The 17,190-nt window shown below is 34.7% G+C and overlaps 1 protein-coding gene across 7 annotated transcripts in view; it reads left to right on the top strand.

Moving 5' to 3' along the window:
* The first annotated feature begins 6,723 nt into the window (after positions 1 to 6,723).
* spri (Src homology 2 domain-containing protein sprint) overlaps positions 6,724 to 17,190 on the top strand; it is a 40,256-nt gene continuing 29,789 nt past the window's right edge. Inside the window, exon 1 of one of the 7 annotated variants that reach the window (XM_089172787.1) lies at positions 6,724 to 8,243. In XM_089172787.1, coding sequence (XP_089028913.1) covers positions 8,185 to 8,243 — 59 coding nt within the window. In that variant the 5' untranslated portion in view covers positions 6,724 to 8,184. Of the gene's footprint in view, positions 8,244 to 16,325; positions 16,511 to 17,190 lie in introns of those variants that run through there. The other 6 variants (XM_089172783.1, XM_089172782.1, XM_089172779.1 and 3 more) reach the window with 6 other exon arrangements.

The following is a 17,190-nucleotide window of genomic DNA, read 5'->3' as shown; positions in this document are numbered from 1 at the left end:
CTTCCTGGTTTACCGGAGTTCGTAGAAAATTAAATTACCATCCCCGGTAACGATCGTCGATAAACGGCATAAAAAATAAAAAAATAAAACGAACTAATAAATCATTCATTGGAGATAAACTTGCAATGAGATGTTCCTTTTTCTGCCTATGAATTTCGCCAATTCGTCTCGCGTAATTCTTATACGATTGCTACGATCTATATGTTTCATTAAAACAGACTCGACTAACTCATTATAAGAAGAAATATCATTTCGACATTTTTCACCAATTTTTTATTTTTTATTTTGTTGTTTTTGTTGTTGTTGTTGTTAAACAAGTGGGAGGATGTTTAAACGGGATTGATGCAACGTATGCATCCTTATTTACATTATTTTTTACTTTTTTTTTATTTTTAATAATTTTTTATTTAAGAAATTTATTCAGATACATACTTAGTAGTGATAGTAATTATTTTTACTAGAGTATATGCGTTAATGATGATCACATACTCTTTGCTCATATGTTCACGTGTGTGTGTGTGTGTTAAATAAGAAAAAGAAAATATACTCTCAAAGTCGGAATGAATGAAAAGTAAGATTTCCTAAGAAAGCAGAGAAAGAATGTTTTCAAGCTGTAGGATCGTTCAAACCCATAATGGGAAGGACACATGCGAGGTAAGAATATAGAACGAGTTCTGTCTTTGATAAAGAATACTCGCCGCGAATACTATACTTGGTAGGCGACGAACGAACGAATGAACGAATGAACAATTTTCTTAAAAAAAAAAAAAAATTAAAAAAAAGAACAAATAAATTTAATACCGATCGATGAAAAATATTTCATTATAGAAAAGTTGGAGAAAAATATTTAACAAAAAATAATCCATAAATGCAAACTCGATATAATAATAATAATAATAATAATAAATCAATCGCATTTGAAATATTATTTGAAAGAATAATAAAGATAAGTATCTATCTCACGCATACATACTTAAGTCTTCGAACGAAACGTGTTTCGCGAAAATCTACGAGCTCCTCTATCATTAACAGCCAAGAACCTGTCTTTTCGCCATGTTGCTTGTAACAACGACAAGATAACCGAAAAAAAGGAGAAAAGGAGAAAAAGAGAAAAGGAGAAAGAAAGATAAAAGTGTTCCAAGGATTTTACGCACAGTATTGCATTCTTATGGGCGTGGATCGTCTAATTACTTTCTCGAGACGATTAGTGAACAAAGAGAATATACCTATATGCAGTAAGTTGGATCTATTTGTAGAAGCAGACCAACTGGCCGAGTGCTTTTAAACTCGACCTTCACTCTCCCAGCTATACTACTCGAAGAACGGCTCCTGGTTTCTTGCAAAGCTTGCACCTTCCTTATCTACTCGTATCCTCTCTCCTTCCTTTTCTTATTCTTTTTCTTTTATCACAACTTTGTCCATTTTTCTAGCAACTTTAACTTCAGACATTCGAACGTAAAACTTATTTGTTTTTTTCTTATTTCAAGGCTAACTGTTAGGAGTCTCGTAATACATCATAATTATTCTCTGAAGGCATTGAAACGTTGGCATGATTTGCAAAGGGGACTATGTCATCTATCATTTTGAATAGGTTTTATTTGTTTCAACTTGCGATTCCACATATTGAGCCGAACATTATTCAAACGTTTTATAAATGTTTGTGAGTAAACACGTTGACTATACTAAGCTTATTTTATGCCATTCCTATTTTTTCCTATTTTTTTCTATGGCTTCGTTGAGTTCTTGGTAAAATGAGTAATGCACATAATATACTGCGATTGATTCGTTCCCTTTCACAGCTCGTGTCATCTATATAATAAAACTGTGCAATACAATTCTTATCTAAACTCAGTTCCGAGTAGATATAGAAAGGACAACATTAAAAAGAAGTTTTCAAGTTTAAGCCGGAAAATTATTCCGTCTATTTTCCATTTCCATTTCCTTTTATCGATCAGAACAGCCATTCTTCTTTCTCTTTCTTTTTCTTTTTCTTTTTCTTTTCCTTTTCCTTTTCCTTCTTTTCATTTTCGAAGGTTTTTGCAGAGACGAAAAATCGAGGCATCCGTTTTTCAGACCTCAAGCAGCAGCCAACCTTTTCTCCTAATTGGATCTCCTTTTCGATGCCAGTGAGAAGATCAGGATGAGAAGCAAACTGTATAGTCTACAAACTATATCGTTCGTATTGCAAATTGAGAAGCTGCTGCTCCCAATAATCGGAACAATATTTTGTTATCACACGCTTCAGCTTACTTTCAAAATGATCCTAAAAGATCGTAAAAGATCGTAATAATAATCGCAATTATGATGATGGTTTTGGTCTTGTAAAATCCATTTTATTTTCTTCGTAATCTTTCTTGTTTACTCGAATAAAATCGATAGACGTGCTGAAGCACGAACCTAATCGAACGTATCATTTAACCATCGTTTTTCTTCCACACGCGTACACCTAACAAGTAGTGTTAAGCTTCGTTGACTCCTACACGTGCCCACACATGTTACCCACGTGCGTGAATAATCGCACGCTAAAGCGTTAGAAACGATAACTAATCTCGTCTATGTTTAAAAACCTACCTTTATATTTAACTCTCAACAACAATATCTGCTGTTTTTCTTTTTTCTTTCTTTCATTTCATTTCATTCAAATATATAATAGAAATTAGGAAAAAAAAAAAAGAAAGAAAAAAACTAACTTTCTTTGAGCACGAGAAAGATCGGATAACAAAAACGTTTGGTTCTTAATTGCATACCTCTAAGAAGACACAGGTTAAGAAAATATTTTCTCACGTGTGTTTCTATTTCTTTTTTTTCTTTGTTTATTCTTTCGAAGAAAGGTCAACTCTTTGTATTAGAAATATTTCAAATTCCACGAGACGCATCGTTGATTTCGAAGCATTCACCGTCGTACATCCTACGAAACATTTTTTATTTATTTAAAATAAGAAAATGTATATTCTTGCTTATCGAACTAATCATGTTTACGTCGTCATGCCAAATTTCACTATGTCGTAATGTTTCTTTGATATTCACCGACTAGGACTTTTAAGCGAATCTATTCGCTAAAATTTTCCTTTACTTTGACCGATCGTGTCTTCTTGGGAGTCTTCAAACTGATGATGATTCCGAGAAAAAGATTACGTAGGCGTACGTTTCGTTGTACATTTTTTCTTTTCTACATTTCTCTTTTATGTTTTTTTTCTGACGAATTTGTCGTAACGTTTATAAATACAAAAATAAAGATACAAGCACAATTTTGAAGATTGAAAAGATGAATTCATTTGTAAATGAATAAAACTGATCACGTCTCCTTTCCAACATATTTATTTCTATTTTTATTCGCCGTCTTAACAAACCCCTGACACGAGACGAATACGAATCATTAATTTTAACTTTTATTTGTTTACATAACGTACAAAATAAGTATATATGCATATATATAAAAAAAAAAGTACAAATTTGATAAAAAATCGATAACAATATCGAATAAATAAATGATGAAATTCATTGTAATTGCGCTTGTCAAAATGATTTTCATGGTGATTTTCATGGTGATTTTCATGGTGATTTTCATTGTGGGTTTGAGGATGTAACGAACAAAAGCAAGATCGTTCGAGGATTGACAAAAAGAAGAATTCTATTTTTAGCGATCAACGCGATGAGCCGATGATCCAGTCTTTCGAGTCTATCCCTTAACGAGACATCACCGCCGCGATCATCGAGAAAACCTACACACCATCGTCCAAGAACCAACTTATATGTACTTATATATTGTTAACCCCACTACTACCAACACCACCCCCATCCTCATCCCCATCCTCATCCCCATTCCCATCCCATTCCCATCCCATTCCCATCCCCATCCTTCTCTTCGAATTGCTCTTTGTGGGCGTGCACACGTTCTTGTTTCCATGTATATATACTTATGTGTAACCCTCCTTCTACTCCTCTTCTTTTTCCTATAGAGTTAGTATAAGAGAGGGAAGATAAATCTTCGCAAAGAGTATACTCGGTGTCACGTAATGTTTCATTGTTCAATAAGTATTTTAATATAACAATATAACGGTATTTGAATAAAAAGAAATTGTATAGGTTGTTTAGTATCAACCTCTGCTCGTTATTATACCAATTACAAGATACCACCCCGTATATGAAAGTATCATTATATCATAATAATATTATATAGGATATTTTATTTGCAGAAAAACATAATTTTTAAACTTTTTTTTATCTAAATCAAGTTAATCAGTTGAACGTTTTCAAGTGGAAGAATCGATCAAAAAAACGTATAGAATTTTTATAGTAATCACAAGGTATTAATATTACACCCTATAGAAAAGAGTCGTGTATATATACGGTGTGTATAAGAAGATAGACGGAATAAATGTTCTTTATACGTACATACAGGGTGTCCCATATAAAAATGAAAAATACACGCACAATTATTAGTAAAAATAATCTTCATTTTGAATAATATTTATCTTGAATTTAAATGATTTGTAAAAAACCTCACAAAAATTATAATAAAACAATGTACTCGTCACGGAAAATTAAAGTTATCCTGTCATTTTAAAGACGTTAACCTGCTGCAATAAATAATCTTCAATAATGATTTTTCAAATATTCGTCATATTACAGGGGAGATCAGTGAACTCGTCTCGAATAAACAAGTTAAACTAAAACAGAAATTTAATTAGCAACACGAAATAAAGTAATAATGTAGCAAGAAAAAGATAATCTTATCGAATAACGCAAATAGTTATAGAAATAATAAGGTTTACAAATTTCTATAGGACACCGTGTGTATAATACGTATATACATATAAAGACGGGACAAAGAGTGAGAGCAAAAGCAGACAAGAAAGATAGATAAAGAAAGATAAAGAAAGATAAAGAAAGAGAAAGGGAGAGAACGTTGGAAGGAAGAAGAGGAAGAAGAGGAAGAAGAGGAAGAAGAGGAAGAAGAGGAAGAAGAGGAAGAAGAGGAAGAAGAAAAAGAAGAAGAAGAGACGAAGGAACTTTGGTCTTTCTTTGAATGTATATATGTACATATGTGTAGATCGCATAGTATGTGTGGTGTATGCATTGGTATATATATATTCATGCATGGTATATGCATGGGGATATTCGTGTTCGTAAGGCGAGTATAGACAGCACCGTAGAAGCAATAAGGTGCCCATGCACAACAGCGCGCTAAAGTCCACCGATGCAACCACAGGACTATAGTGGTGTTTAAAGTAACGCGCAGTCAGTCCATTCGCGACTGCCAACCAGGCAAGACATTCGGATGGATCTCTTTGTCTTCTTCTTCTTCTGTGTATATGTGTAAGGATTTGTGCGTGTGTGTTGCTTGTTATGTTATTTAGCAGCAGCAACAGCAGCAGTAAAGAGTTGGTGGCGACGCGTGCAGTCCCACACGACGCTTATAGTGCTTCACCATGGATGTGGGGGGAGGGCTAGTGTATCATATATGTATCATATACACGTATGCATCATAAATATCAATACACATCATAGATAAGAATATATTGTAAAAATGATATTGGATCGTTATCTGTTTTATGATGCATTTTCAATGTATTTGGCGTGATTCGAGTTTTCAAGGACACACTACCCAACCCATCTTCAACATCGTCGATATCTTCTCGAAAGGAAGAAAAAGGAGGAGGATGGGAAGGAGGATGGGGAGGAGGAGGAGAATAAGAAAGTACGAGTGTATCCATACTGCCGCCGCCGCCGCCGCCGCCGCCGCGTCCTGTCCTGTCCTGTCCTGTCCTGTCCTATTGTTCCAAGTTAGTTCGATGCGCGAAGAAGAATGCGTTTCTTAGCATCCTTCCTAACTCCTTTTCTTCGTCTTATTCGTAGGAAGACGTCGAAGGCCAAATACGACGACACGTGTGTGTACATGTGTTGAACTCTTCTTCTTATGGAGTATTTCATACTTTAATCAAATTTATCTTTTTTACTTTGAAACGAAATGATTTTTCAAATTTCTATAATACAATGTAATAAAGGATATTTCAATATAGGAATAAATGTATTATTTATGTTATTTATTCGCAATGTTTAAGATTTGATTTTGGAATATTCTGGAAAGCAGTGGAGAGTTTAACCACGGATGACCCAGACTCGGACGCGATCGAGCATGAAATCAATTGGAGGTAGAAACGCGTATAAAACGAACAACCCGGTCGTCGTCGTCGTCGGTTTCTACCATTGCTGCTGCTGCTGCAAAGCCTCTAAACGATTCTTTATCTTTCTTTATCTTGCATTGCCCCTTCCTCCTCCTCCTCCTCCTCTTACCCCCCTCTTACCCCCTCTTACTTGATTCTCGATAAGATCGAATATCATGGCCTTTAACTCCGTCGTCCTAGAAAGTAAGATCCTATTCATTGTTCGCATTAACTTGTTTTGTTAGAAATTCAATATTTTGAAGAAAAATTTCTATAGAAACATAGAATAACTCATAAATGAAGTATATCACATAAATTAAAATGAAATCAAAATGAAAATATCTTGTAATGTTCTTCTTGTTTAAAGTATGCATCATTCAAATTTGAATATATACAATATTTTCATGTTTTTACGATCGTTTTACGATCGATGTAGTTCGTATCGAATATTATATTGTACATAGATATGTACGAGTTCCCTTCCTACTCGAATTACTTGCGTTACGTTAACGCTGACGTAAAATATTAAAACGGTCGTGTAACGGGCGCAACACAGTGTACAACTAGGTACCCCACATGCATGCTTCGTTAATTATAATATCTACCCACATCTCTCCCTCCAAAGATCTATCCGGCATTAATAATCTCCAGCACGAGTTTAGTATCGCTCCATCGCGAGGATTAGAATCGAATCGCACCCACGAAAATCAAGATTATGCGTGGGTCGGTTAGTATCGTAGATCGAGAAAGATCATGCATGGGGAAAGTACCACGATGAAGGAGGCTTTCGAATATTCCATAATTTATGCTATACAAATTCCTAAAGCCACACGGATTAACTCTTACTTTGGCAAAACTTTTCCAATTTATAACGATTACAATTATTTTTCCATCATTGGGATCAACGTGTTTTACAAATTCAAATGTCTACCATAATATAGATAAAATAATAGTTACGCTCTTATCGTTGTAAAACGATCATGGATGAGAGTTTGGGTCACATCTTTCAACACACCTACACACACTTATACTCGTATATATTCACAGCCAGAAAATATAGCAGCTTAACAGGCAACATCTTTGCTCGTGTATCAAACAGTAGCATCATCGGCGTAGGAAGTGAAGTAAAAGCCATGGAAAGAGAAGATTAAGTTTGAGAAGGACTTTCGTCGTGGTTAAAGGCTCGTAAATAAATACACGAAAGATCGAATATCCTTTGATATCGTTTGAAGTTAGAAAGTCGATGACACTTCCTGACTAACGTCAAGTAGTGCAAGATCAAGATATCAGACATTTCCTGTAGTTGAAAGAGAAGATAAGAAGGAATCAGAAGAGGGGGATCAAAGTTTATTTCATCCCTTTTTCTAGACGATGCAAACGTTCGCGTTGTATTAACAAGGAATCATGAGAATCGTAATTGTCGTTGTCGTCGTCGTCGTTGTCGTTGTCGTCTACTTAGTGGACTAAAGCAACAAGAACAAGGGCTGGAGGAGGAAGAAGAGGAAGAAAAAGAAAAAGAAAAAGAAAAAAAAAAGAAAGAAAAAAAGAAGAAAGAAAAACAAAGTAGAGTTGGCTAGAGACTCGCGCAAAGGCTTTTACGTGTACGAGAAACGCGTCTTAGCTGCTCACGGCAAGATATGAGCTCTAAATTTAGCCATAAGAATTTTCGCGGCATCCACACGTCGTCGTTGCTGTTGCTGTTGCTGTTGCTGTATATACCTTTTGGTTACTACCACCGTAACTGTTGCTGCTATTTCGCGTATTTTGCTTGATTTTCACAGGACCGGGTTCGAATTTATGCGAAGCCAAGTGTGCGGTTAAAAAACATAAACAGAGAGAGAGAGAGAGAGAGAGAGAGAGAGAGAGAGAGTTTCTTTTTTTGTATTTAACAATAAATGTAACAAAAGTTTGTGCATACATACGTCTTCATGTTTTTTCAACGTATTACGTGTGAGTTTATTTAAACTTATTAAAAAAAAGAAGAAAGACTCTCTTTATTTTTGGATGACTGTGAAAGATGCTGATCACCAAGTACACTACCATACTGCTACAATCGACCAATCAGCACATCATTAGGTGAGTTCAATATGCTTCTTCTTCTTCTTCTTCTTCTTCTTCTTCTCCTCCTCTGACTTCTTTGATATTTTTTGTATTTTGTAGGCGATAAGATCTATTAGATTACAATTTCCTTTTCTTTATAAGCGATTTTCTGTCCTTTGTGTTACTCTCTTTCTTTTAACAATTTCTTGGAAAACCGTTGATGGTTGCTAAGGAGAGGACCGTTGCCGATAACAATTAAAACGGTGTGAGTCCGAGCTTTTCCGGGTGACTTTGACAGGAGAATAAAGGGCAAAACGGGAGCTATGAAGGGTGGGAGGGAAGTTGAAGAAAAGATGTATTCATAGGATTTGCTTCGAGTTTTCATCGAGGAATTAGTATTCAAAAATCGTTCGTTGCATATTTAAAGCACGAATTGAAGTTACTCCTCCTGAAGGCTCCTGAGCTGAGCTGAGCTGCGCTATCCCATTTAGGGGATTATTAAATTCGTTCATCCTAAGAAAGGAAAATCTCCTTACTCCTGCGTTGCTTTCTACTGTAATATTACCATTACCACCACCTATTACTGAAGTATACAAAGAAAGAAAAAGAAAGTAAATTAACGAGTTGGAATGATTTAGAAAAGAAAAATAAATAAATAAAAGTTTATATATTTATATAGAGTGCAATTCGTGATTCCGAAGTAATTTTCAACGTGTGCGTTAAGTGCGGGTTGGATCAAATCTCTGCGAAAGAAAAATCGATAAATTGAGAGTCTACTGTTTATCATGCGACTATTGAAACGATTTGTCGATGACGTAGTTCACTTCTAGACGTAGTTTGTGTGGTGAGACAGTAACTGTGTGAAGAATGTTTGATGATAATAATAAATTTGTTTGCAAACAAAACATAACTTATTTCAACTTAGTCTTCTTTTGCTTCAGCACATCACACCATGCGTGTATGTTCATTCTTACAAATTGTTCTCCACATGGTCGTAACATTTGTTTGTTTTTCTTTTTTTTTTCTCGATGATAACTGTTACGAAATAATATGATAATTTTCGAGATAAGATCAAGAAAGATGCTTTCTTTCCCTTCTTGTAAGGGGAAAACTTATATTACGGTATTGCCTGTCCTATATGTTTGATCCTCGAGTGAAAGTTATAAAAAGCCGATGAAAGTAGGTTACGACGCAATATTGACACTCGGTCGAATACAAAAGAAGCATGGGGTGGCTTTCTAATAACTTGGAACGACGAAGCGTCCTCCTTTGTTAAACGAAAAAAAAAATCTAAAAATGTCAAATGATAAAAAAAAAAAGCAAAATCATAAACGTGAAAAACACAACCTGTATTAGTTGCTTGCACGATTACCTTCGAAAAGGGAGAAAAGGGAGAAATGGGGGAGGGAGGAGTGAGACAAAATAACATTTTCAAACCCAGCATGAAATATATGAACATGTAATAATGATCGGAGTTGGTCTATCGTAAATTGTCCAAGTTAATATAAATAAATCATTGGTAACTTGAGAAGAGGTGACAACAGTCAGGGTTCTGGTAACATCCTCTCTTATTGGTCTTGCAAAGGGTTAACAGGGTCGTTGATAGAGGGGTGTAGAGGTAAGGAAAAGATCTGATCCCCTTTAATTAAACTCGATCGACAATATCGTCGTGATCACGCACGCACTTTGTCTCTATAACATTATATGTTTTCGACAACGAAGAAATAAGACGAAAAAAGACGAAAAAAGACGAAAAAAGACGAAAAAAGACGAAAGTCGCATTAAATCTTGTGCTTCCTTTCTCTCTGTGTGTGTGTGTGTGTGTGTGTATTTGTGTGGTGCCTTCCTTACTTCCCTTCTAAAGGTCTAGAAACACACACACACAGGTAGGCAGTATTTCTCTACATATTATATACAGGGTGTAACAAGAAGCCTTTTATGATTTTATTAAAATTTATTTGAAAAAGCGAATGAATACGTTCCCTACTGTCTTTTCAATTAAATGACGTTTTATAATCGAAAGAAAACAAAATACTCGCATGGGTTAAGTGAAACACCCTGTACACGTTCACGTCGAACAAGGCCACTAATGAAAGCGAAAAGGAATTTATCGTCGAAATAAATTCTTTCTCTCATTTCACCTTTTTTTACTTCTCTTCTTTTTTCCTTCCCTTCTTTTTTCCTTCTTTCCTTTGAAAGACATCAAACTTTTTGGTCACGTACCTCTCCCGATCGATCGACTTTTTTCACCACAAAAAATATCGGATATTACTTCCGTTCGATGATTTAAAACTTCATCCCAATCTTCAAATTTTGATTTTTATCAAGTACAAATATTCTACATATACATACAAGTGTATACTTCTTTTGGTATTCATTATACGGAAGAATATAGATTTTGTTCTCTATAGATTTTTACACTGATTTCAAGAGAAACGACCCTTCGTACTATTTTACCGATTGGTACTACCCTTTATTACTTTTCTACCCTTCGCGAAACGATCCTCAGTAGCCAAGGGATGGATAGCTGATGTGAGTGCGGTTTAATTAGGCACTGGAGCAATCCGAGATCAGAAGTGGTCGATGGCGACCAAACGTGACGAGGGCATCATGCATGCCTATGTTTCGCGGTCACACTCCCCCTTACACCACCCCCTTACACCACCCCCTTATCCAACATTCTCTCTCTCTCTCTATCACCCTCTGTTTACTTTTACATTGCATCTTTTCATTTCATTGATATTTATCAAGAAATTCCACTTAATCAATTATATTCCATTCTTTTCTATAGAAAACACATTAACGTGATTCTTTTCATTAGGTATATACATACTCGATGAAGAAATAACGTAATAAAATCAGTCTAACTTTTGTTCGCATTGTAGTATCTTTCTACTTTGACGAAGCTAACGAAATAAATCAAGTACTCTTCTTGTAAATTCGACCAAGTCAAAGATCCTATTACGAAGTAAGTTTCAATCGTATCGAAGTTTTCAATCAAACTCGAACTCTCTTCTTTTATTTCATAATAATAATAAGAAAAGAAAAAAAAGAAAAAAAGAAAAAAAGAAAAAAGAAAGAAAGAATCCAAACAAAACTTAGATGATGAATCGAAAACAATCGATCGAGTTGAAAAATAATTGGATTTATTGATAAGTTCTTTTTTTTCTTTTTTTATAAATTTAAAAGGAAGCGGATATATCGTCGCAAATGGGATCTTTAAATGTCGACAGTGGGGAAGGACTAGCTTTTTGGATTTTCCTTTACCCCTGATGAGGTAAGAGAGAGAGAGAGAGAGAGAGAGAGAGATTGAGGGAAAAGGGGTCTACTACGTTGCTACTAGGAGAAAGACTAATACAAGGGGTTGCAACTCGTAAAAAAAAAAAAAGTAAAAGAACACCCCGTAGTTTCTATTGCCGATTCTGCGAGGAGGACCAGAAAAGAACTTTTATATCGCCACAAATTGCTCCAGGCTCACCATACTCTCTCATTTTCTCTCTATCCTGATCTTCAATGTCGATGCTTACTTTTTAATTAAAAGTTTTCCTTTCAAAGCGTTCCTTGACACGCCCCCCCCCACCATCTATCTCCTCGTACACTCAAACCATTTCCAATTGTTGAAAAAAATACATTTTTTCTTTGTCGGCAACAACGCCGCACATACATACACGCAGAGATAACTGATTAACAGATTAAACGGACTGAAGTAAGGGAGATTTATTTTTTAAATTAAGATAATATTCATAAATATAATATTTAATATATGAAATTCGGAATTAAGGGGATAAATTGACGTGCTAAACGTTTAATCCTTTCGACACTGTGAAATAGAGGAGAGGAGGTTCTAGAATTCAGACGATCCAATGCATAATTACCGTATATCAAACGGCATATTCCGTTCCTTGATAAAGGTTCGTTCGTGAGAATTGAGGGTGTTTCCGTCGTTTGCACGATTTCTCTCTCTATGGTTGCGGCCTTGAGAGAGGACTCACCCTGTGTGCATTTTCAACGGAGAGTTTGCTTGCAAGCTCGCGGTATATATACAATGGAGCGTTCCTAAAGGTGGAATGAAATGGAATGGAATGAAAGGAGGAGGAAGAAGAAGAAGAAGAAGAAGAAGAAGAAGAAGAAGAAGCAGAGAGAGAAAATAAGATCCCTGGTGTATCCAAGTTAGACACGAGCAAGAGCTCGCTATTAAACCCACGGGATAGACCCCTAGCACTTCACTTCCTACGTTCGCTAATTAAATTATTCCAAAACGTGGTGGTCCGCCACGACGGGAGGGAGGGCTCCTCCCATGCCCTCCTACTTTTCGATGTTGTTCCCATTCGCGAGCGTAAAATAATCCAAAAATTCACTTTCTTCCTTCAAGATAAAAAACATAAACTTTCCAAACTTAACACATGTATCGATAATAAACATTAACAAAAAAGGAAATTAAAATTTCACTTCTTCTTCTTCTTCTTCTTCTTTGAAAGAAAAAGAAAGATTAGATATAAAGTGATAGGTGAAAAGAGTAAAGGTTTGAAAATAAGGTTTGAGAAAATTTGTTGGTTGAAAAAGAGATCGTACGGAGAAAATCCAAAGGTTCTTGATCCTTGCCCTTCGACGTTTCTTACGTGATTGCCATTTTCAAATCCGTATATACTCAGCTACTCTTTCCAAAGATACATTTTCTACCGAATTGGATTTATCTTCTATCTAACGCGTACATCGATTTCTGACATAGTGGAAACATTTTTGGAACCTATGACGTTGGATAGTCTTGGTAAAATAATTCGTAAAATATTTCACGAAGCAGAAAGAGAGAGAAAGAGAAAGAAAATTATCGGGAAAGTTGGTCGGAGAGTATGGTTCGCATGACAGGTAACAAATGGTTTCATGGATAAAAGTAGACAAATATCGCAGATATAAACTAACACTATCTCTCTTCTACTCATACACGAGTGTTATCCTTATCGATCTATCTTACTCTTTTTCTATACCTTTCTTTCCTTTTGTTTTATTTTGACGATTCATTTCAATGGGTAATAAAAGACCAAATGATCTCTACTTTAACAATTGAATATATAATATAATGTATTAGTAGGAAAAAATAGAAGATATAAAGATAGAAATTTACTTCGGAGAAAGCAAATCATCTCGATAATGTCATTGAACCTTATAATACGATGGAGAAAACGAACCTTAATTGGCCCATGATTGCCGTCAATACGGTGTTAAGATTCACCGTCGGCAATTTAATCTCTTTATCACGCTTCGTAGTAGAAATCGAAGTCAATCGTCATTTGTTTTATTTTTTTTCAATCCCATTCGCTTTCGCGATCTTCCATGACTAAGAATATTTATTGGAATTATTTCATCATTTTCTTCGATCGAAATTATACAAAATTGGGTTTTATCATAGTTTTGTATTTTTACTACTTATCATTTACATATTACATTATTTTATATAGAATATTATATACATTTATACGTACAATATTTATATTTTTGTTTTCCTCTATGACAATAAATAAACAATACAATTGCATTTCTTTAAATTGCATTTTTGGTCTCTTTGATTTTATATTCCTCCTCTTTTTATCAGATATATTCTAGCGTCATTGCGTTAAAGTATTATGCGTAAAAACAGGGGTAGTTAAAATGAGAAAATACCTATATATATATATATATATATATATATATATATATATATATATATATATATATATATATATATATATATGGAATCAACGCTCGACGATGCATGATAATCCGGTATATAGACACGTATATACATATGTATATATCTACGTTTTAATATAAATACGAGAGAATATAAAGACAATGTTGGGTGATAGATGGGGGGGAGGGCTTTTTACGGGGATATTTGAGAGAAGGTACACACGTGAGATAAAACAAAGACAACAAACAGAGATGATTACTTAACAGACGAACCATTCTCGCAAAGCACGATTCCCTCTTTCTCTCTCTCTCTCTCTCTGTGGCTATACATATAGTCTCTCCCTCTGGGGGTTGTCCCTCTGGGTGGTATCACGCGCCACCGAGCAAAAAAGGGACAGAGGGTGAAAAACTTGCTACAGACGGACACTGGCTTTTCCATGATCTCTTTACGACCGTTGCCACTGGACCACGACGCATCCGCTAAAAATCTTCATCAACTTTACCAACCACCCATACGTATCGACGTATTTTTCTGCTTTATTTTTAATAACTTTTAACAACTAAAATAGAAATAATCAGGGAAGTAAGTTGACCTTATAAAATGAATCGAACAAACTTTTCTCCTAACCATTAAAGAACTTATTCATTAAGATACGCGTATCTCTCGGTGAGTAAAAACTTTGAGAGGCGAGTTCTTCCAAAGTTTTTCGCGTACGTTTTCTACGATTAAGTTCGTTCATTCACCCGTTCTTTCTTTTGCTGCTTTTTTAACCAACGACCACGCGTTTTCGCGATAAATAAAAAGACAAGAAAAAGAAGGCACAAGAAAAAGGTGACACAAGGATAAGGGAGAACAAGAGAATGGTGGAAAGAAGAAGAGAAGGGGCTTTAACCCCCTCAAAATTTATTCCCTTATGAAGTCCTCTTGCTGCTGTTACTGCCAAAAGAAAAAAAAAAAAAAGAAAAAAAAACAGGAAAAAAAATAAAGAATCTTTCCTAAGCTTAATATTTTGACCGTCTGCAAAGAAGAAGAAGAAGGAGAATTTTCCAAAAGAAAATCCTTTAGAAAAGTTTATCTTTTAAAAGTTATCGCTTAAACAGCATATTTTTTTCCTTGGACCCACCTGAGTCCTCCAATCCTCTTAAATTCTCGATAATTACTGCTACGTAGAATATTTAAATACGTATATTTACTTGTACACTTTGATATCTCGACGCATTAATTATAACGACACGTGATATTATTATTTTTTTTTTTCTTAATGGTCCCTTTTTTTAAAGTAAAATAAAACTAACAGAAAAAATTTGTGGACCTAACCCGTAAGGATTTTACTGTTCAAATGTTTCTTCCTCTCTCTCTCTCTCTCTCTCTTTCTTTTCTTTTTCTTCCTCACACAAAGTGTGACTTTTTTCTGTCTTGTTCCGAATGATAACTTACTTACGTTACTTTCCGTTGCAAAGGTAAAGGTAGATACCTTTCTTTGTCTCGTGATAAAGATAAAAAAAAGAACAAGAAAAGAAGGGGCTCAAAGATACGTTTTATCGACACTGGCTCGTTTCAAGTTAAAAAAAAAAAAAATATATATATATATATATATATATTATATTTATGAAAATGTAATATTTCAATAAAATCTATTTAGATAAAAAATGATGATTTTAAAGGAATTCAAATTAAAATGAAATGCAATAAATTATCAAATGGCCATATCGATGCGCACTGATTATCGCGCATCGCACACTTACATATAATCAACGTTTAATGTATTGTACATGAGTATGTGTATATATATATACATATATATATATACATGTAATACCTATGTATAACGTATATTTTCACTTTAATGGCACCCACGGGTTAAACCTATATATGGAAGAGTTGGAAAATGTGTGGCGCGTATAGCAGCTGGCAGGAAACGATTCCGCCATTGGAGACCGTAGTGGAGTTGTGTGTGTGTGTGTCTATGATATCGAAAGAAAGACTCGCATGAAATTAAATTCCTCACGACAATGTGTATGTAAACAAATAAACGTCTCTCTTGCGTCCATTAGTAATTTATTTATTTATAGGAAAAATTGAATAATCTTAAAAAGGATCTAATCTTCTGAAAGGAAAACAAAAACTATATACACGAAAAAAGAGATCACTAACTACAGTTAAAATGTTATAATATAATATTTAGTTAGAAGTTATTAAGTAGAATATCGTTCGATCATTTGTAGTATTCATCGGCATACATCCTCAAGTAAATAAAACTTGATAAGTATTAACAAAAAAAAATATAATGATTAGAAAAGACATGAAAATTCTTATGGGGGATTCCTTTCCCCTCTCTCTTTCTCTCTCACTCTATGTAGAATGAAATGGTGATTCGTAGTGCGCGTGCGTTTGCCGGTCCCCTCTCTATGTGCACCTTTCCGGCTCCCCCTGGTTTAGTTGAGGACAAGCCACTCCGTTGGTTTGTAACGTTCTCAGACCGGTAGTCGCGTTCTTGTGCGCGTTACGTCGCGACGCCGACCGGCGTCTCGACGCCTTATAACTGATCTCGCATATATTACCGACAAATACCTTCTCATGTAAAATAAATCACGTCTAATAGTGTTTGTTTGTTTGTTGGTTGGTTGGTTGGTTGGTTGGTTGGTTGATTGGTTGATTTCTTGCTTGATTCATTGATTAGTTTTGTTTTTCTTTTTTCTAATGATAATCCATATTTTTGTTGTTTATCAATATTTCCTGTCAGTTTATTTTTATACCAAATGCATTTTGGTTTATTTCTTTACTGTCTTCTTGTTGGTGGATGCTTGATATCGTTTTGGATTTCGTTCATTAGAACAAACGAAGAGGATCAAATTCTCCATTTTTTCTTTCAAATGATTTGAAATTATCAATAAGTTTAAACATCTATAATGATTCGTAATATTTAACTTTAATTTACTTTAATTCATTGTACTTGTAATACAAAAGTTAGGTGTCTTTCTGTTTTACTTTCATCTCTTGAAAAGATTTGTCTTTCATTGAATATCCAGCTTCGAAATAATACATTGAGTTTAGTATATTGCAAGTGTGTATTCGTTAAGAGAAAAAGAGAGAGAGAGAGAGAGAGAGAAAGAAAGAGAGAAAGAGATTTGTTGGATTTCTATGAGTCATACGTTCCTATCTGGTTCAACGAAGTTGTTTCTACTACACTTCCGTGGATGGCTTATCAAAGTTTGTAAAAGATGAATATTTCACGAGTGAACTTTCTTTTTTCGGATATAAAAATAGAAGAGAAGGAAACGTTTTCTTTTTTTTTTTTGTTTTCTAGATAAAAAG

The sequence above is a fragment of the Polistes dominula genome, unplaced genomic scaffold, assembly GCF_049000335.1.
Source record: "Polistes dominula isolate Pdom_NZ unplaced genomic scaffold, Pdom_raw_medaka contig_23, whole genome shotgun sequence".
Taxonomy (NCBI): Eukaryota; Metazoa; Arthropoda; class Insecta; order Hymenoptera; family Vespidae; genus Polistes; species Polistes dominula.
This window is presented reverse-complemented; position numbering and strand designations above follow the sequence as displayed.